Source organism: Ochotona curzoniae, unplaced genomic scaffold (assembly GCF_017591425.1).
Source record: "Ochotona curzoniae isolate NIBS_2020 unplaced genomic scaffold, NIBS_Ocur_1.0 contig_3819, whole genome shotgun sequence".
Taxonomy (NCBI): Eukaryota; Metazoa; Chordata; class Mammalia; order Lagomorpha; family Ochotonidae; genus Ochotona; species Ochotona curzoniae.
Window position 1 is genome coordinate 1,269,165 of NW_024466004.1, and position 22,220 is coordinate 1,291,384.

Sequence of the window (22,220 nt, forward strand, 5' to 3'; positions counted from 1 at the left end):
ATCAGGCCAAGATTGCCCATCCTGTGGAGTTAACCCTTGGGAGACCGGGGCCTACAGGAGTGATTCAGAAGATGAGAGCTCTCTGTCTCTACCTCTCAAATAAACATAAATGTAAAAAAAAAAAAATAGAAAAGGTGATTTATTATGTCATTGTTCTTATGTGGCAATTTGAACATTATATCTGACTTTTATTAAAATTACGTGTGTAAGTAGATTTACTATAGTGAAAACAGTAGTGTAAAATTATTGTTTCACAAGGGAATTGAGGGGATGGTGTTGAGTCTCAGTGGTTTAAGCTGCTGCCTGTAATGCCGGCATTCCACCTAAGAGTGCCAGCACTTGTCCCAGCTTCTCTGCTTCTGATCCTGCTCCTTGCTAACATCCTAGGAAAGCAGCAGATGGCCCAAGTGCTTGGGCACCTGCCATCCACATGGGAGACCTGGATGGTGTGGGAATGGGGCAGGTTTCTGGGCAGGAATGTGTGCTTTGCATGTCATGTGAATGTTGAGGAGTTTAATGTGCAGTAATCCAGCTAAAGAGACTAAGTGCTCCTCACATGACTGCCTCTGGCCATCTGGTCCGTTTTTTTCATGTTCCCTTTCTCTACCCTCCCTTTTTTCATTTTTCTTAAAACATCATCTTTTAAAGATTTATTAATTTATGTTGGAAAGGCAAATTTATAGAGAAGAAGAGGCAGAGAGTGAGATCGTCTGTCTGGTGGTCCACTCTGTAAAAGGCTGCAAACGCTGGAGCTGAGCTGATTTCACCTCGGAGCCTCTTCCAGGTTTCCCATGTGGGTGCAGGGTCCCAAGGACTTGGACCATCCTCTGCTGCTTTCCCAGGCCATTAGTAGCAGGATCATGAGTGGAACAACTGGCACACGAACTGGAGCCCATATGGGATGCCGGCACTAGCAGGCAGAGGATTAACTTGTGGAGCCATTGTGCTGGCCCCAAGAAATGGGTTTTTTACTTGAGTGAGAATAGGGGCCACAGTTCAGGGAACCACTTCGTTTGAGAGAATGATATACTAGAGGTCAGTATGAAGCCCAAGACCTGGCAGCGTGTTGTGGCACGTGTGTGCGCAGAGCCTCCGCCGAGCCCCTCTCTGCCTGCCTTCCTCCCGGGTGGAGCTGGCTGCGGCCCCTCAGTCCTCTCTTCGGCCTCTCGGAGAAGGGCTTGGTGAGGGAAGGTGGGGCACACAGCTGTAGCTGGTGTCCCAGCCATTCTCAAAAGCTTCAGACGGGGAACCCAGGAAGCCTGCCCCTCTCTCAGATGCACCTACACCCCAAGAGACCTTTGAAGATTCTTTTTGAGACTATTTGCTCCTAATTATTTTTTTAAGATTTATTTATTTTTATTGAAGGGCAGACTTACATGGAGAAGGAGAGAGAGAGAGAAAGGATCTTCCATCTGTTGGTTTGCCACAGTGGTTGGAGCTGAGTTGATCTGAAGGCGGGAGCCAGGAGCTGCTTCTGGATCTCCCACATGGGTGCAGGGTCCCAAAGCTTTGGACTGTCCTCTACTGCTTTCCCAGAACACAGAGAGCTGGTTGGGAAGTGGAGTAGCCGCAACACAAACTGGTGTTCATATGGGATCCCGGTGCGTGCAAGGCGAGCCGCTAAGCTATCATGCTGGGCCCTGCTCTTAATTTTTTAACAAGCTTTTAAAGTCCCTCCCCTCCTCTATTTTATTTTTGTTTTAAAGATTTATTTTATTTTCATTACAAAGTCAGATATACAGAGAGGAAGAGAGGCAGAGAAGAAGATCTTTTGTCTGATGATTCACTCCCCAATTGCGTGCAATGGCCAGTGCTGTGCCAATCCGGAGCCAGGAGCCAGGAACCTCCTCCAGGTCTCCCACATGGGTGCAGGGTCCCAAAGCATTGCACCATCCTCGACTGCTTTCCCAGGCCTCAAGCAGGGAGCCTGTTGGGAAGTGGAGCTGCTGGGATTAGAACCGGGGCCCATATGGGATCCCGGGGCGTTCAAGGCGAGTACTTTAACCGCTATGCCTCGGCGCCGGGCCCCCCACCTCTACTTTATATGACAAAAACAAGAACTCAGTAACAAATGAGACAAGGCATTACCTAGTTGAGGGGACTGCCTTCCTGTAGACCTATAACCGTTACTACCCAGTACAGTTTTGAGAAGTACCCATGGGACTAGAGGATGAGGAGGTTCAGACAAGAGAACAGTGATGGCAGGCAGAGGGAGCTGCAGGAGCAACGAATAGTAGTGAGTGGAGGAGGCACGCTCTGTGTATATGTGTGTGTAAAATTATCATTATTTATTTGAAAAAGACACACAGAGAGTGAGTTTCTTCTCCGTGCTAGTTCACCCCCGCAAAGCCCTACAACAGCCAGGACTAGACCAGCTTGAAGCCGGAGCCGAGAAGTCCATCAGGATCTGCCAGCTAGGTTTCAGGGGCCTAAGAACATGAGCCATCATCTGTTGCTGCACAGTGTGTGCGTTCACAGGAGGCTGGAGTCAGAGGCAGACCTGGGACTTGAACTTGGGCATCTCAAGTGCCATTTTAACTGCTGCTTGCAAATACCTCCCCCAGAGGGCGTGCTTGAGAAACTGCGTGTAGTTTTGTATCATAGGCAGGGGTGAGGAACCAGTTTTTGTACTGAGGACCATTTGGGTATTCGTGACACTATTTGTGGACCACACAAAAGGATCAATTGAAAAATGAGCCTGCAGTAGATTCTTGAGTCCCACCTGCACTTGTCAGGGCAGGTGATTTTGGAGGTCTTAAATGGGCGCCAGGCTGGATGGTCCCTACTTCTGTACCAGAAAGTAGCGTTTGTGGATGGAACACAGCTGGAATTGATATTGGAAAGATAGCGGCTGTATCGGACAGACCTTTTGTGCTGTGTCAAGGCATTGGAATCGCACAGTGTGTGTGCTGTCGTCTTTCACCTGCCTTTGCCCTGGAGCTGAGGTAACTAGAGCGCCTGTAAAGCTCGGGCAATGTTGACTTTGGCAGATTGTATGGTAGAGTTGCAAGTTTGTGAGCCAGACTGCTGGATTTTGAGTCCTGGGCTCTGTCAGCTACTAGTTCCATGACTTTGGGCAAGTTATTTAACTTTTCTGTGCCTTAGTTTCCTCTTTTATAAGATATCTATAGTAGTGTCATTATGTATCATAGATTATTGAGAAATTTATCGAAACTGTGTCGATATTAGTGTTCTAGCTCAGCACCTTGAGCCATTGCCTGTGACATTGGCATCCTGTTCTGGAGTGAGTCCCAGCTGCTCTGCTTCTGATCCAGCTCCCTGAAATGTACCTGGGAAGGTGGTGAGAGATAGTCTAAGTGCTTGGACCCCCTCATCCCCGCGAAAGAGCCAGGTGAAGCGCCTGGCTTTGGTCTGGTGTAACCTTACTTGTGGCAGCCATCTGCAGAGTGAACCAGCAGTAGATCTCTTTGTCTCTCTTAGAGAGTCTCTTAGAGACTCTCTTGCCTTTTAAACAAGCGAGTGAGTAAATCTCTTGAAAGATGTATAATGTGCTTGGAACGAAGTTAGCTATTATTAAGTGATAGCTATTATTTTAAAAAACAAGTTTGTGGGGTCAGTGCTGTGGCATAGCGGGTAAAAGCAGTTTGAGTCCTGGTTATTCCACTTCTGATCCAAATCCCTGCTAATTTGCCTGGGAAAGGACTTGAAAGATGTTTCAGGTCTTTTGGGTCCTGCACTTATATGGGGGATCCAGAAGAAGCTCCTGGCCCCTGCTTCTGACCAGCCTAGCTCCAGCCACTGTATCCACTTTCATTAGTGAATAAACAGATGGCAGAGCTCTCTGTAACTCTCTTTCGAATAAATAAACAAATATTTAAAAAATAATTTTTATTCTTAGATATTCTCTTATTCAACTTTTTCTAGATACTTTGATTTATTATGTGTTTCTAGTCCAACCTGGATAACAAAATGTTTTTAAATTTATTTATTTGTAAATGTTTGTTAACATAGGTCAAGGGATTGCAGACCCATACAGGTCTCTGGGAGGATAGGAAGGGCTGGGTGGGGAGAGGAGGTGGGTGAGAGAGAACACCCCACCTTCCTTCCTCTGACCAGGGGACAGAAATGGTCCCTTGGTTTCGTCCCAGGGAGGATGGGGGTGAGGAACGTCCTGAGGGTGTGACTTGAGTAGTTGCAATTGTTCTGAGATGGTATGGGCTTCCTTGCAACAGGTAAGAGATATCATTTCCCATACTTGCTGGCTGTCTGTATTTTGTTGGTGTGTCCAAAGCTTTAGATGCCTGGTGGAGAATTTGGCCTGTAGTGTTGTTCACCTTTGCTTCTCGCCATCTTTTAGTGAGGTGCTGAAGATCTTCTATTGACTCAGTGAGATCGACTGTCCTTTTTTTTTTTTTTTTGGAAAGGCAGATATACAGAGAGGAGGAGAGACAGAGATGAAGATCTTCCGTCCGATGTTTCACTCCCTAAGCGGCCGCAACGGTTGGAGCTGAGCCAATGCAAAGCCAGCAGCCAGGAGCTAGGAGCTTCTTCCAAGTCTCATGTGGGTGCAGGTTCCCAAGGCTTTGGGCCATCCTCAGCTGCTTTCCCAGACCACAGCAAGGAGCTGGATGGGAAGCAGGAGCTGCTGGGATGCAAACCAGCACCCATATGGTATCCCAGCACATTCAAGGGGAGGATTTCAGCCGCTAGGCTACCACTTGGGCTCTGTCCTGTCTTTTTGTGTACATTGCAGTATGTTGTCTCTATTTACATTGAGTCAACTTTGAGGACAGTGTAGTCCCACAGCACATGCTGTGAGGCCAGATAAAAAGTCCATGTGGTGTTCCCTCAGGTTAGAGAGCAGGTGGACTAGATCCATTGGGCCGACTCCTAAGAACCCCTACTGAATTGGTCACCAGAGGGTGCTGCAGCCCAGCCTGGCCTGGCCCACTACCAGCCCCAAGTGTACTGGAAGGTGCTGATGTCTGGTTGGGACAACCCTTAAGAACCCCAACTAGGCCTGAGCCCAGGCCCAGTCCCCCATATGGGCCAACAGGGCTGTGGTCTGGCCCTGCCCATCCCCAGATCTGATCTTTACTCATACTGCCTAGTGCTGTGCCCTAGGGAGACCTCCAAGGTTCCTTTCCTTAGCCCCTGCCACCAGAACTGGCTCTCATGTGCATATGTAAGTGCTGCAGCCTAGCAAGACCCAGCCTGCTCGCAGATCATCCTCACGCGCATCAGCAGGTGCTGCAGTCTGGTCAGGGCAATGCTCTTTTCCTTTTAAGACAGTTTTAAGACCTTCTAATTATCTGTAATGGGAAGGATGTACCTTCTATTTTAGCCTCACAGAAGAGTTTATTTCCATGATGCTAGATAATACTCTTAAACCTGTCTTTTTTTTAAGATTTATTTATTTACTTATTTTAAGACTTATTTTATTTCTTATTGGAAAGTCAGATATACAGAGAGGAGGGTCTTCCATCCTTTGATTTACTCTCCAAGTGGCCACAATAGCCGGAGCTGAGCTGATCCAAGGCCAAGATTCAGGAGCTTCTTCTAGGTCTCCCAAGTGGGTGCAGGGTCCCAAGGCCTTGGGCTGTCTTCCACTGCCCTCCCAGGCCACAAGCAGGGAGCTGGAAGTGAAGCAGCCGGGACACAAACTGGTGCCCAATAAGGGGTCTTGGTGCATGCAAGGCAAGGATTCAGGCAGTAGATCATTGTGCTGGGCCTTTATTTTTTAAGATTAATTTTTATTTAAGGGGAGATTTACAGAAAGAACGAGAGACAGAAAGATGTTCTGTCTGCAGTTCCACCCCTCAGGTGGCTGCAACAGCAGGAGCTGAGTCAATCTGAAGCTGAAGGCAGGAGCCAGGAGCTTCCTCTGGGTCTCCCATGCAAGTGTAGGGTTCCAAAGCTTTGGGCCATCCTCGACTGCTTTCCCCGGGCACAAGTAGGAGCTGGATGGGAAGTGGAGCAGCCAAGATTCCAAACAGCACCTGTGTGTGCAAGGTGAGGATTTAGCCATTAGTCTACTGCTCCAAACCCTTGTTAAACCTGTTTTAACGTTTCTGGTTAATCAGATATATTATAGTTGGTTTGAAAAGTATGGAAGAACATGGATGGGTTGTTGGGTATGCCCCTTAAGTCATTTCACTTACTTGGCAGTTATCATTGCCTTGTAATTATTATCAGCTCATTCAACAGATGTAAATTGAACATCCTTATTCTATACTTTGTGGTAGGCACAGACTTAGCGACACAAGGATAGACAGAAAGGAGTTCATAATTCTTAGGGATAGAGACCTTTTTCTTTAAAATATGTATTTATTTTAATAAAAATAAAGACTTATTTATTCATTAGGAAGAATTACAGAGAGAATATCTTCCATCTGCTGTTTCACTCCAAATGGCCGCACCAACCATTTGTTGGGCCAGGTTGGATCCAATAGTTTCTTCTGGTTCTCCCATGTGGGTGGCAGGGAGGGTCCGAAGGACTTAGGCCATCTTCCATTGTTTTTCCCAGTACATTATCAGGGAACTAGATTGGAGGTGAAACAGCTGGGACTTGAACCAGTGGTGCCCATACAGGCTGCTGCAGTCCCAAGTGGTGGCTTTACCCACTGTATGCCAGCCCCAAGAGACCTTCATGTCTGTGTTCCACTCCTGTCTGTGTTCTCCACAGCACCATTATGTGTGCAGAGTCACAGATCCTTGTCAGGTGAGTGTACTGCTGAAGTTGATATTTGCTCCCTGGGTCATACAAGCAGGGTAAGCCACTCCGGTCTGCCACTAGATGTGAAAGAGCTCATCTGGGACAGTTGTTGTCCCCCGAGAACAAACAGACGTGGTCATAGTTAGGGTCAGTTGGTACCCAGAAGGTAAGGACAGACTCTCAGTGCATAGTATGATTTGTCTTGTCCCTCAATTTGCTCTTTGGGCTGTTTTAAAAGCCCAGAAATTAGACTTCTCTAAGTAATTTTTTTGAGGAGGTTCCATTAACCTATTATTGGTTCCAGCATTGTAGCAGTGTGGGTTAATCTACTACCTGGGATGCCAACAGCTCAAATGTGTCCCAGTTTGAGTCCTGGCTATTCCTCATCTGATCCAGCTCTCTGTTAATGTGCCTGGGAAAGCAGCAGAAGACGATCCAAGTCCTTGGGCCTCTGCACCTGTGTAGGAGGCCCAGAGGAAGCTCGTGGGCCAAACTTGTGCAGCCACCGGGAGAAAGGACTAACGGTTGGAATATCTCTACTTGTTTCTGCTTTTCTCTCTGTAATTCTTGCCCTTCAAATATAGATAGATAGATAGATAGATAGATAGATAGATAGATAGATAGATAGACAGATAGACAGAGAGACAGATGAATCAATCTTTAAAAAATGGGGCTGGCATGATATCTCAGCTGACTAATTTTCTGCCTGCAAGTGTCAGCATCCCATGTGGGTGCTGGTTCATGTCTCGGCTATCCAACTTCTTCTTTTTTTTTTTAAAAAGTATATTTTTTTAACTTGCAAAGTCTGATATACTCTCCTCCTCTGAGGAGGAGAGACAGAGAAGATCTTCCATCTGATGATTCACTCCCCAAGTGACTGCAATGGCTGGAGCTGAACCAATCCAAAACCAGGAGCCAAGAACCTCCTCCAGGTCTGGATGGGAAGGTCCTCCAGCTGGATGGGAAGTGGAGCTGCCAGGATTAGAACCGGCACCCATATGGGATCCTGGCACATTTAAGGCAAGGACTTTAGCTGCTAGGCCACGGTGCCGGGCCTGGCTTTCTAACTTCTAATCCAGCTCCCTGCTTGTGGCCTGGGAAAGTAGCCAAGGATGGCCCAAAGCCTTGGGACCCTACACCCATGTGAGAGACCCAGAAGAAGCTCCTGGCTTTAGATAAGCTCAGCTTTAACTATTGTAGCCATTTGGGGAGTGAACTACCAGATGGAAGATCTTTCTGTCTCTCCTTCTCTCTGTAAATCTGCAGTTAGATTTTACTTATTGCAGTTGGTACACAACCCTTTGCTTGCAGCCACTTGCCACCAGCAAGATTCAGGTCTGGGTTCTTTTTTTTTTTTTTTTTTTTAAAGATTTATTTATTTATTGGAAAGTCAGATATACAGAGAGGAGGAGAGACAGAGGGGAAGATCTTTCGTTCGATGATTCACTCCCCAAGTGAGCGCAACGGCCGATGCTATGCCTATCCGAAGCCAGGATCCAGGAACTTCTTCCAGGTATCCCACACGGGTGCAGGGTCCCAAAGCTTTGGGCCGTCCTCGACTGCTTTCCCAGAGCACAAGCAGGGAGCTGGATGGGAAGTGGAGTCGCCAGGATTAGAACCGGCGCCCATATGGGATCCTGGCGAGGGATAGGCGAGGGCTTTAGCTGCTTGGCCACGCTGCCGGGCCCAGGTCTGGGTTCTTATGTTAGATTTCCACCAAGAACTCCTTTTCTGGCTCACCACTCTCCACCTCCTGAGATACCGTGCTGAGGCTGCACCTTCGTCTGTACAACCTTTCTCCCACTTCCGGTTGGAGCAGGTCCCAGGTTTAGGGAGACACATAGACCGAATTTGACCCATAGGATGCCACAGTAGGTATTGCTTTCCAGCGGGACTAGTGCAAGCCACTGAACTCAGTGAGTTCTCATGAGCTCAGCACATGTGCAGTTCACTGTTGTCCCCTGCCGTCGTAAAGCTTTTGCCATAGTGTACAAAATGGCGCCTGATGTACCACTACTACTAGAATTCTTGATCTCCTGGCCATCAGAGCTGAGGGCTACCTAGACCTGTCTTAGGTGGAACCTGTAGAATGCCACATTGATGCAGTTAACTGAGTCAGAAATGAGTTCACTCCCAGCTCAGTGTATGCTCAGTCCTTTCCCTTGCCTCCTTACACAAAATAGTGCCCAATATGGCTCTAGGGGGCTGACTGGGCTGTGAAATCCACCCTGTTCTCACAGTCTGTCTGGGATCTGCTCTGTCTCTGCTCCTGGTTAACTCAAACAGACCAGCAGGACGGACAGTTCTCTGTGTGGGTTCACTTCCCAAGCTCCCAGTGAAAGTCCCTTCCCACCTGATTGCTGGTGGAGTTCAGATTGCTGTTAGCTGAATGCTGCTGGAATATTTGTCACAGCAACACCACACCATTGTTTTCACTGCTTTGCTCTGTCTGTCAGTCTCCAGGTGCCCCTTTGCTGTTGTTCTGTCCTTGCAAATTTCCTGGAATATGTCCTCTCTGCTCTATCCTGATTAAATGTTTCTCTGTCCATTTAAATGTGTGCTTATCCTATTCTGCCATCTTGAGTCTCCTAGGTTCCTGAATTTGGATTGGCTCACGTTCAGCTGTTGTGGCCATATGGGGAATGAAGCAGTGGATGGGAGATCTCTCTGTTTCTCCCCTCTGGAAATCTGACTTTCCAGTACAAATAAATAAATCTTTTTATTATTATTATTTTTTTGAAAGGCTGAGCCAGCTGCTTCAGAGAGACAGAGCGTGAGAGAGATGTTTTATCTGTTGGTTCATTCTCCATTTGGTTGCAGTGACCCGAGCTGGCCTGGTCTGAAGCCAGGAGCCAGGAGCTTTATCTGTGTCTCTCAGGTGAGTGCAGTGGCCTATGCACTTGGGTTATATCTGGCTGCTTTTCCAGGCACATTAGCAGGAAGCTGAACATGTAAGACTGAAACTAATGTTCATATGGGATACCAGTGCCCCAGTCTGAGAATTAGTGTGCTATGCAAACGTGCCAGCCCCTGCATTTTATGTTTTTACCAGCAGTGTTTGGGTATTCCAATTTCTCACATCATCATAACACTTGCTATTATCTGTCTTTAATATAACCATCCTAGTGTGTGTAAAGTGACATTGTAGTAGAGATATCTTCTATCTGCTGCTTCGTTTCCCAAATCGCCACAATGGCCAGAGCTGGGCCATAAGACTGGGCCCAGTAGGGGTGTGTGTGTGTGTGTGTGTGTGTGTGTGTGTGTTTGTTGCAGGGAGGGGTTGGGGACCAAACAGAAAATCCAGAAAAGAAATTGACAAGCTGATTTAAAAATCATCATGAACATGAAAAAATATTGACCATTCTGTAGTGGTCAAAATAACCTCGAAGAACAAGATGAAAGGATATTTACTGTGTACCTTCAACACTGAAAATGAAACTACAGTAATAAAAACTATGATATTGGCCTACGTATGTGTATATATATATATACACACATATACATTTATATATAAATACACACACCACACATACATGTATATGTGTAGAGATCAGGTGAACAAAATAGAAGGTTTAGAAATAAACCATTGTTTATAAATTATACCTTCAATAGCATGACAGTTTAAAAAAATCCCACATTGTAAACAACCAAAGTCTGGAGGAAGGAATACTTTCTCTAAGAAGTTTGGAGTATAAAGTGTGTTAGGGCAGACTTCTCAGATTGAAACATTCCATCAGATTATGCGAGCTGGAATAGTGTAGCTTTGTTAATGATTGCTAAGCTGCTAAGCCAGCTGCTTCAGAGCTGTGTTACATCTTTGTTAGAAGCCAAGTCCTTGGGTTTGCTGAGCATTCACAGTGTTTCCATGTGGAGTTCTGTAGGCATTTCAGGAGCCAAAGCCTAAGAACTAATCAGTGGCAAAGATAATGAAGAGAACAAATTGTATTTAGAGGGTTCCCCTCCAAGGACACTTTTTTTCTTTTGTTTTTACTTGAAAGGTGGAGTCAGCCAAACAAAAAAATATATTTACTGGTTAGTTCTCCAAAATGCCTCCAACAGCCAGCCTTGGGGCAGGTTGAAGAGCCATCTGGGTCTGTCACATGGGTGGCAAGGGCTTAGGTACTTGACCTGTGGTCCGCTACCTCCCATGGTATACATTAGCAGGAAGCTGGATTGGAAGTGAAGGAGGCTTGAACTGGGCCTTGAAGCAGGCACCACATATGGGGTGCTGGTGTCAACAGGTGTTCAATACCTATGGGACTTGGGACTGACTGCCTATGGCAACTTACCCTCTTAGTAACACAGATTCTGAGAGAAGAGGGAGGAAGGTACCGGGAGAGTTGAATGAATTCTGGGTTAAACCCTAATATACTTTTTAAATATTAATTTTTTTATTGGTAAGTTAAGGAATACAGGAAGGAGGAGAGACAGAGGAAGATCTACCATCTGCTGATTCATTCCCCAAGTACTGCAACTGCCAGAACTGAGCCAATAGAAAGCCAGGAGCTTCTTCTCAGTCTCCCACGAGTGAAGGATCCCAAAGCTTTGGGCTGTCCTCGACTGCTTTCCCAGGCCACAGGCAGGGAGCTGGATGGAGAGCAGGGCTGCCAGGATTAGAATCAGCACCCATATGGAATTCCGGTGCGTTCAAGGTGAGGTCTTTAGCCGTTAGGCTACAGCGCTGAACCCAAGCCCTAATATTGACAGTTAGTCATAGACTTACCACTGATTTGCTGTGATTCTTGGATAAGTCATTTAGTTTTTGGCTGCTTTTCTTCCTCATTTTCAACTTATAGATGTGGACTGAGTGATTATTTAAGATCCCTTTCAGCTCTGAAATCCTGAGAATCTTCAGATCTGAGAATTCCCACTTCCCCAAATAGGAGCATTTTCTCAATGATATCAGAGAACCTTTTTCTGTCATCTCTTTGGCAGATTGCATTCCCCTGGCAGAAATGAAACTGGATCAGAATCTATTTTTTTCTAGCTTGATTTCATCTTTAGCTTCTACACTCTGTAACAGTAACAGATGGGCAGAAAATGTTTCCCCACATTCTTGAAGTGGAATAAATAGCAGGCTGCGATTAGCCTTTTCAGCCGCCCTTGGACTCTGAATAGTATCTGCTGCAATTGGGAGCACAAATGCCAAATAAAATTCGTGCCAGGAGATGGTGAGATATAGACAAAAATACTCATGATTCGTATCAGGAGTTCAGTGTCCACTTGTCACTTATGTATTTCAGACTGACTGTGGAAGACACCTTGGAGTAGTTGGCGCCACCATCCCATTGCCGCCGGTGCCTTGTTGCGCTCCCTTGTGGACAGAGAGCTTGAGAGAGCTGACCTTTAGGCTCTGGTGTCATTCTCACAGCTTTAGTTTCCTTGGCACATCAAACCTCCACACACTTTCAGCCATTATAGTCAGCCCACAGAGCACCCCTCTCTCTTTTAATTGCCTATTCTTTGTAATTGCTTTGTTAATTTTTTAAAATTGCATTTCATTTTATGACATTGTCTCATAGGCTCTGAGGTTCCCCCAACCCCTCCTCGTACCTTCCCCCCATGGTGGATTACTCCGCCTTATTGCAGTGTTACAGTTCAAAACCAGCCTTGTTTCTTTCATTGCAAGCATGTACCATACGTAAAGTCCAGCATCTTATTGTCCAGACCAATTCAACAGTTTCTTGGGGAAACCATCTCTGGTCTAAAAGCAGAGCTGGCAGAGTATCGTTCCGACCAATTAAAAGCCATGACATAACATCAACAACAGTTTACAACATTATGGGGTTAATTGATGTGGTATTGAGCGACTGATTCTTTGCAAATGAAAAATGCAAGCAGAATCAGAGATTGTCTTTTGAGAGGCTAATAACGTATTCAGTTTCATTGAACCCAGAAAGTAAGTTGACACAGGTAAAAGCAAATTTGTGTGATTTCTGGCAGAGGATCAGTGGTGGTTTGGCAGAAATCCATGCGCCCAGGAGTTCCCTTTAGGTACCGAAAGTACTCTTGGAGGTGGAGCACTTGTCCAGCTCTGGATGTTTGCATGCTTGTGTGTCTCATCATAGACCTGATGGTGAAGGTACGCTCTGTGGTCGCTTGTCAGCATCTTGGTAGAGAGTAGGGGTTATTGATAGAATGGTAACATACTAGTCCTGGCCATACTTAAAATTTTAGACCCAGTGCATTGGCCTAGTGGCTAAAGTGTTCACCTTGTGCACACTAGGATATGATATGGGCACCAGTTCTAATCCCTGCGGTTACCAGTTCCCATCCAGTTCCCTGCTTGGGGCCTGGAAAAACAGTTGAAGACAGCCCTAAATCTTGGGACTCTGCACCCAAATGGGAGACCCGGAAGGAGGCTTGGGGCTCCTGGCCTCGGATTGGCTCCGCTCCTGCCTTTGCTGCCACTTGGGTAGTGAATCATCTAATGAAGATCTTCCTTTCTGTTTCTTCTCCTTTCTGTATATCTGACTTTGCAAGAAAATAAATAAATCTTTAAAAAGATTCTATCAATCTGATTGGGTTGCTGAATGACTCTGTAAATTCAGTCCTCCTTCCCCAAATTGAGGTTCATTCTTCTTACGCATTTTGATCATATTGCTGAAAGAGAAAGGTTATCCCTAAACCGTTTTGGAAACAGCTTATAAATTCATTATGTATTAGGTGTGTTTGCAGGAACTGCTCTTAATGGCAGAAGAAATACACTGTTAGGTTTTAAAATGCACTTAAAGTTGTTATGCGCAGCGAATTCCTGCAGCCAAGTCCTCTTTTCACAATTAGTTTCCTGCAAGCCAAAATACCATACACGATGAGATATTAGGAGATCCTTTTATTCCAAAGGGATAGGAACAGGAGCGGGGAGACAGGAAGGGAAACATCTCCTGCCATGGTGGCAGGATTAGAGCTGCCAGAGCAAGGGAAGGGGAAGCATGGAGGACAGGAGTGCCAGGAGGGGCAGGGGCACACGTGGAGGATCACTTACACAGCACTGGTGAGCCTCAAGGTGAGGAATTGGTTGGGAAGAACTGTAGGCAGGGCCCCAAGGGACTGCTGATTGACATGATCTGAGCCACGGGTAGGTGGGTGGGGACTAGAGGGAGGGGAAGCAGGAAGCTGTGCCAGGTCCTGGACAGGATGTTTGAATCATTCCTCACAGGTGGATCTTCCTCTCTGCCTCTCCTCCTCTCTGTATATGTGACTTTCCAATAAATAAATTTTTAAAAAAAATTACTTTATTTTTATTGGAAAGTCACATATACAGAGAGGAGGAGAGACAGAGAGGAAGATCTTCCGTCCGATGATTCACTCCCCAAGTGAGCGCAACGGCTGATGCTATGCCAATCCGAAGCCAGGATCCAGGATCCAGGAACTTCCTCCAAGTCTCCCACACAGGTGCAGGATCCCAAAGCATTGAGCCATCCTCAACTGATTCCCAGGCCACAAGCAGGGAGCTGGATGGGAAGTGGAGCAGCCAGGATTAGAACCGGGGCCCATATGGTTTCCTGGTGCATTCACGGTGAGGACTTTAGCCACTAGGCCACGCTGCTGGGCCCCCTTAACTTTATTTGTTAACCAAATTCAGAAATGTTATTATTGATCATTCTTCCCATTTAACAGATTCCTATGGGAATAATGGTTTCTTATCCTCTCTCCTTTCAGGTTCACCAAGAATCTTTCCCCAGACAAAATCAACCTGAGCACCCTGAAAGGAGAAGGTCAGCTGACCAACCTGGAGCTGGATGAAGAGGTTCTGCAGAATGTGCTGGAGCTGCCCACCTGGCTGGCCATCACTCGAGTCTACTGCAACAAGGCCTCCATCCGGGTGAGGCGGGGGGTCAGGGTGCTGCTGTGCTCCTTGGCCAGCAGGCCTGCCTCCTGGGTGGACAGCTCCCCAGCTCTGAGCCTTTGCTTTCCTCTTGCAGATTCAGTGGACAAAGCTGAAGACACACCCGATCTGCTTGGTAATGGCACTTCTTGGTTATGAGTAATCAACTTGGCACAATGGGCACAGGACTTTACAATACAGGGGAGGAGAAGGGGAGGAACTGGGATGCGCTGACCCTTTGGAGAGTGCTGGGTGGTTCTTGGGAGCCTGGTAAGTGTCTCCGTAAGTCAGAGTGACCATTGTCTAGACTTACTCTGGAACTAATGTGCAGGACAGGAATAATCACCAAGACCTGTGTTGTCTAGAATTCTTGCTGTCCTGTGGATTCCTTATTTTTTTCCTGAGAATCCTGGCAGAAGCCAAATTAGAAAGGTACTTCATGTTGACTGTTGGGTGATATTCAGCATAGAGTGTGCTGGTTTTTGTTTGTTTGTTTGTTGTACCATGTCTGCCTCTGTGCGGGTGCTTAGCTTCAGCTGGCTTTTGTTGCAGTGTCTGGATAAGGTCGAGGTGGAGATGAGGACCTGTGAGGAGCCCCGGCCTCCCAATGGACAGTCTCCCATTGCCCTGGCTTCCGGACAGAGGTTAGTGGCTTCAAGCCCTGTTATTTCCAACGTGTGAATTGCTACAGTCTTTTCTTTAAAAGTAACCTGAAACTTCTCATTGTGGTGAGCATAGTGTAACGAACCCCCGTTCCCAAGACCTGCTTCAGCCATGACCGGCACTTTGCTTCTCTTTTTTCATATTTTTCCTGCCACTCAGTGTGTGTGTGTGTATTTGTGCATGATTGTGTGCATACATACTGACTCCAATCCCGGGTGCTAAATGTGATTTCAGCCAGCAATATTGCTGTATTATATGTCTGTAACAGACACTGAACACAGTGAAAACCACTCTCATATTCAGTGAAGTAACAAGAATTCCCTAATGTCATCTAGCACCTTGATAATACATGTTCCTGAGTTACCTCCAAAAATGTTTGTTAACAGTATAGAGTGAATAAAAGAGGTTTCCAGGGCCAGTGCTATGGCATTGTAGGTTAGGCTGGTGTCTGCAACACTGTCTTCCCATAGGGGAACTGGTTCGAGTCCTGGTTGCTCAACTACTTCTTTTCTTCCTTTTTTTTCTTTTCTTTTCTTTTCTTTTCTTTTCTTTTCTTTTCTTTTCTTTTCTTTTCTTTTCTTTTCTTTTCTTTTCTTTTCTTTCTCTTTTCTTCTCTTTTCTTCTCTTTTCTTCTCTTTTCTTTCTTTCTCTTTCTTTCTTTCTTTTCTTTCTTTCTTTCTTTCCTTCTTTTCTTTCTTTCTTTCTTTCTTTCTTTCTTTCTTTCTTTCTTTCTTTCTTTCTTTCTTTCTTTCTTTTCTTGAGATTTACTTATTTTTATTGGGAAGGTAAGTCAGACTTACAAAGAGAAAGACACAAAAATCTTCTATCCACTGTTTTAATCTGCAAGTGGTCACAATGACTGGAGCTTAGACCATCTGCAACCAGGAGCCAGGAGCTTCTTCTGGGTCTCCCACACAGGTGCATGGTCCCAGAGCTTTTGGCTGTCCTTGACTGCTTTCGCTGGTGATAAGCAGGGAGCTGGATGGGAAGTGGCACAGTCAGGACATGAACTGGTGCCCATTTGGGATTTTGGCACCTACAAGGTGAGGATTTAGCAATTGAGCCATTGTTCTGGGCTCTGCTCCACTTCTGATTCAGCTCCCTTGCTAATGCACCTGGGAGAACAGCTGAGTATGAACCAACTCCTTGGACCTCTGACCCTCTCTTGTAACTCCCCCTATAGATAGATAGATAGATAGATAGATAGATAGATAGATAGATAGATAGATAAAAGAGGTCCTTATATAGTATTTGGGTGCTATTCTTTTGAGACTTTAATAGTCTCACATCCCCCTCTTAATACACTTTTTGTGGGGCCGGCATGATGGCTCTTTTGGCTAATCCTTCTTCTGAAATTGCCATCCATATAGGTGCTGGTTCATGTCCCAGGTGCTTCACTTTCGATCCATCTTTCAGCTTATGGCTGAGGAGGTTGGTGGAGGATGGCCTAAATAAAGCCTTGGGACCCTGCACTTGGGAGGGAGACCCAGAGGAAGCCCTGGCTTCAAATTGGTTCAGCTCCAGCCAAGGTGGTCTTTTGGGGAAGTCAACCAACAGATGGAAAATCTTTCTGACTCTCCTCATCTCTGTAAATATAACTTTCTAATAAAAATAAATAAATCTTTTGAAAAATGTACTATTTGGACCCAGCATGATAATCTAGTGGCTAAATCCTTGCCTTGCATGTGCTGGGATCCCATATGGGCACCATTTTGTATACTGCTTGCTCCATTTCCTTTCCAGCTTCCTGCTTGTGGCCTGGGAAAGCAGTGGAGGATGGCCCAAAGCCTTGGGACCCTGCTTTTTCATGGGAGACCCCAAGGAAACTCCTGGCTCCTGGCTAAGGATTGGCTTAGCTCCAGCCATTGCGGCCATTCAGGGAGTGAAACAGTGGATGGAAGATCTTTCTGTCTCTTCTTTATGTAAATTTAACTTCCCAATAAAGATAAAAAGAAATCTTCAAAAAATGTTCAAAAAATCTATTTACTCATTGTAGAAAATACTTTTTTTAAAAGGTTTTTCCTTACATTATATTTTGACTGATTGTATCCTTAAAGTTTCATTTAAAATGTTTCTCATTGAATCTGATGGTTAGATTTACAGGATTGATTTGATTCTATTTATTTATTTATTGGTTTTGTTTTCTTGGTAAAATGTTTTTTTTTTTTTTTTAAAGATTTATTTTTATTATTTTTTCATTGGAAAGGCGGATATACAGAGAGGAGAGACAGAGAGGAAGATCTTCCATCCGATGATTCACTCCCCAAGTGAGCGCAACGGGCCGGTACTATGCCGATCCGAAGCCAGGAGCCTCTTCCAGGTCTCCCACGCGGGTGCAGGTTCCCAAAGCTTTGGGCTGTCCTCGACTGCTTTCCCAGGCCACAGGCAGGGAGCTGGAAGGGAAGCAGGGCTGCCGGGATTAGAACCGGCGCCCATATGGGATCCCGGGTGTGCAAGGCGAGGACCTTTTAACCACTTGCGCCACCGCGCCGGGCCCATTCTTGGTAAAATGTTTCCAGGAGGAGAAGGATCTCTACTTACTTTTATTTAAAAAAATTTTTTTTAAATTTATTTGAAAGTAGAGTTAAAAAAAAAAGTAAGGGGCCCGGCGCGGTGGCGCAAGTGGTTAAAGGTCCTCGCCTTGCACGCCCAGGATCCCATATGGGCGCCGGTTCTAATCCCGGCAGCCCCGCTTCCCTTCCAGCTCCCTGCCTGTGGCCTGGGAAGGCAGTGGAGGACGGCCCAAAGCTTTGGGAACCTGCACCTGCGTGGGAGACCCGGAAGAGGCTCCTGGCTTTGGATCGGCATAGTATCGGCCCGTTGTGCTCACTTGGGGAGTGAATCATTGGAAGGAAGATCTTCCTCTCTGTCTCTCCTCTCTGTATATCTGCCTTTCCAATGAAAAAATAATAAAAATAAATCTTTAAAAAAAAAAAGTAAGAATTAAGAGAGAGAGAGCTAGATCTTATCTACTGGTTCACTCCTCAAATGGCAGCAGTGGCTAGTGCTGGCCTCTTCTGAAGCCAGGAGCCAGGAACTTCTTCTGGGTGCAGGCTCCAAGCACTTGGGCCATCTTCTGCAGCTTCCCCTGGTGCATTAGCAGGGAGCTGGATTGGAAATGGAACATCTGGATCTATGGGAACTGGCATCACAGTTGGAAGCTTAACTTGCTAGAGCACAACACCAGCCCCTCCTTTGGAACTTTGCCTTGTGATGAGATGCGTGTATGAGTTCTTGTTCTTGGGCCTTGTCAGTACAGAATAATCAGACTTGAGTATCTTTGCCTAATGTGAGAGATGATACATGATATTTAATTGTTTTTTTGGGTATATTATATAAAAGTGATATAATGAAATACACAAATTGTAAGCCCAGTCATTATTTATAAAGTTGGATCAAGAGGCAGAGTGCTTGGGAAGCCTAGATGCTTCTTGTGACCTTTCTGGTCATGCTCACACCCAGAGGTAACTTTTGTACTGGTTTCAAGCAGCATGGGTGAGTTTTGTCTGTTTTTTTTTTTTTTAAGCTGTGTAAATGTAACTATATAGAATATAGTCAATTGTGTCAAGCTATGTTACTTGAGGGTTAAGTTTGGGATATATATAATTCCTTCAGTCTCATCACTATATCATTTTCTATTCCATGAATTTGCCACAATTTCTCTGTGTTGCTATAGGTAGATATTTGATATATTTTTAGTTCCTATTTTTAAGTATAAGATTTATTTATTTTTAGCAGAAAGGCAGATATATAGAGAGACAGACACACAGAGAGAAAAATCTTCCATCCACTGGTTCACTCTCCAAATGGCCACAGCAGCTGGAGCTGAGCCGATCTGAAGCCGGGAGGTAGAAGCTTCCTTTGGGTCTATGATGTGGGGGCAGGGACCCAAGGATGTGGGTCATCCTCCATTACTTTCCTAGCCTTAAGCAGGGAACTGGATGGGATATGGAACGGCTGGGACACAAATTGGCACCCATATGTGATGCTGATGCTTGCAGGTAGAGGATTAACCAATACAGCCATCACATCGGCCCCCTCTGCTTATTCAATATATCAATGCCATGTCATTTGTCATGTTGTTGGTTGGTACATGGCTGTATGTATATATTAAATCCCATAAAGTAATACCACAAATGAATTTTTCTATATTCAAATTTAAAATGTGTAAGAAAAATGACAAGGGGAGAGACATGGAAAGAGATCTTTCATCTGCTGATCCATCACTCCCTAATGGCTGCACCAGTCTGGGCTGGGCCAGACAGAAGCAGGGAGCCTGGACCTCCATCCTGGTTTCGCACGTGGGTGGTGAGATGGATTTCTCCAAACTGATTATGCAGGGTTTATTGAAAGAACCATTTTCCCCCCATTGCCATTTCCATTGTCATAATGTGATTCTCAGCATAGTTTTGATTAGGCTGACCACTTCAAAAAAAATTTTTTTTTTCATTTTAGATGATGTCTACCTAGTTGATCAGGATGGGAAAGATCCAGGGTTAGGGAAAAGTTGGTTTGATCATTGCTTCCAAACTTTCTATTTCCTCTTTCTATTTCTGGGAGGAGGGGGAGATAAGGGGAGAAGTTGCACCCAGCCTCCCATCTACCCCAGTACCCAGGGATGGGGAATGGCCCCCCCCCATATCAACTGGGGTCCCAATGTGTTGCAAACTCCCAGGGATCTGTCCAGGTGAGTGATAGTTCTGAATGCTAGTTCTGTCGATCTTGCCAATCAGATGTTGAGGGAACACTTCCAATATCCATTCGCTGGCAGTGCCAACCTTAATGTCTCCATTTGCCAACATATTTAATGTCATTGTTTGGCTGGGGTATTTGTCCGATATGTTCTGTTCTCCATCCTCTGCTGTGGTACCAGAAGTTCTCTGCAGGCCCCGATGGTCTGCCAATCCACTATGTACCATCGACTACTCCACCACTCTGTCCTTTATACTGAGAAGGACTAATTCTCACAGGTGCGCTCATGGACGTGGGCCAGGCGACCTGTCCCTGGGGCTCAGGTTGAGCACTTTTTGTTTAATACTTGTTTGCACCTATTTTTTCTGTAATCTATTTGTAGTTTGTCCTGCTTTTATTGGGTTTTTGGTCTTTCCCCTATCCGCTGCAAATTTTGAAGTCCTAGGAATATTAGTCCTTTTTTATAAATTGCAGATCTATTTTTTTTTTCCTGTTTGCTTTTCTGGGCCTCCTTTTTATCTGTGGTAGTGAGAAGTGGTTTCCCCCACAAGTCCGGAGTGCCTGTTGTCCTCATGCAGAGGGGCTGTCAGACGTTGTTCCTGTCTCTCTCTCTCTGCTGCTTTTGGCCTCACTCTGGAGTGGCATTCCGTCTCTTCCTAACCTGGGCTGAGTTCCTGTCATCCTCCCATCGCCTTTGCAGAATACTCTCTGTCTTTGAAGATTTTATACAAACCCATATTTTCTTTTGGTTGTTTATATCACCCCTCAGAAACAGTATCTATAATATTTATTCAGGGACTTTGTGAGATACAAAAAAAATTATGAATTTATTTTTAGTAGGGGGAAGGTAGTTGCTAGGTCAACTCTTTTTCCTATATTCCTTTTTAAAAGTCCAATTAAAAAGAATATTCCATTGTCATCATAAATAATTTAAAAAGATAAAAATATATAAGGCACAAGAAGAGAAAATTAAAGACAATCATCTATAATAGTTGTTGCACCAAACAGTTTAGTCTGACATCTTCCGGGGTAAAGGTTGGCGTGAAGGTCAGGTTAAGCCACCGTCTGCATTGCTGGTATCCCATCTAGGCACAGGATCAAGCTGAGGCTGCTCCACTGCCTGGGAGAAGCAGAAGACAACCTGGGAACCCCAGATAAAGCTTCTGGTTCCTGGCTTCAACCGGGACCAACCCTGGCCATTATGGTCATCTGGGGAGTAACCCAGCAGATAGGAGATCTCTTTTTCTCTCTCTCTTTTAAATAAATAGATAAATAAATATTTAAAAGCGTAAAGACTATGTGGGGATAGCATTGTGGCCTAACAGGTTGGGCTATCTGCAATGCCGCCATTCCACATGGGTGTTGGTTTGAGACTCAGCTGCTCTACTTCTTCTTCTTGTTCTTTTTTTTTTTTTTTTTTGTTGGAAAGGCGGATATACAGAGAGGAGAGACAAAGAGGAAGATCTTCTGTCCGATGATTCACTCTCCAAATGAGCGCAACGGCCGATGCTATGCCGATCTGAAGCCAGGAGCCTCTTCTGGGTCTCCCACATGGGTGCAGGGTCCCAAAGCTTTTTGGGCCGTCCTCGACTGCTTTCCCGGGCCACAGGCAGGGAGCTGGAAGGGAAGTGGGGCTGCCGGGATAGAACCCGTTCAAGGTGAGGACTTTAACCACTTGCGCCACCGTGCTGGGCCCAAGCTGCTCTACTTCTGATCCAGCTCCCTACTAATGCACCCCAGAAGTCAGAGAAAGATGGTTGAGGTACTTGGTTCTCTGCACCCACATGATGGACCTGGGAGACTTTTCGGGTTCCTGGCTTCAGCCTGACCAGCCCTGGCTGTTAGGACCATTTGGGGAGTAGACCAATCAATTGAAGATGTTTCTCTGTGACTGTTCTTTTCAAATAAATAAAGTCTCTTTTTAAAAAGAAGTTGGAACCCACACAGTGTCATAGTAGGGTAATGTTCTGTCTACAGTGCCAACATACCACATGGGTGTCAGCTTGTGTCCCATATGCTCCACTTCCCATCCAGCTCCCTGCTTGTGGGCTAAGAAAGCAGCACGGGATGGTCCAAGGCCTTGGATTCTGCTCCCATATGGGAGACGCAGAAGAAGCTCCTGGTTCCTGGCTTCCTTTCAGTTCAGCTGCAGCTGCTGTGGGCAATTTGGGGAATGAACCAGAATGTGGAAGATGTCTCTCTTTGTCTCTTCTTCTCCCGATCTTTCCAATTAAAATAAATACATTTTTAAAAAGGAAAATAAATGATGAAAATAGAGTGGCTATGTGGAATTTTGGGAAAAAACAGACAACTCCGCCTACAGTCTCCCATGATGGTGATCACGGGGTTGCTCTCTTTGTA

The 22,220-nt window shown here is 45.5% G+C and overlaps 1 protein-coding gene across 1 annotated transcript in view; it reads left to right on the forward strand.

Moving 5' to 3' along the window:
- The window catches only part of UHRF1BP1 (UHRF1 binding protein 1), a 66,341-nt gene that overhangs the window by 11,979 nt on the left and 32,142 nt on the right, over positions 1-22,220 (forward strand). The window contains exons 2-4 of the mRNA XM_040983225.1: positions 14,339-14,501; positions 14,602-14,640; positions 15,057-15,148. Coding sequence (XP_040839159.1) covers positions 14,339-14,501; positions 14,602-14,640; positions 15,057-15,148 — 294 coding nt within the window. The remainder of the gene's footprint in view (positions 1-14,338; positions 14,502-14,601; positions 14,641-15,056; positions 15,149-22,220) is intronic.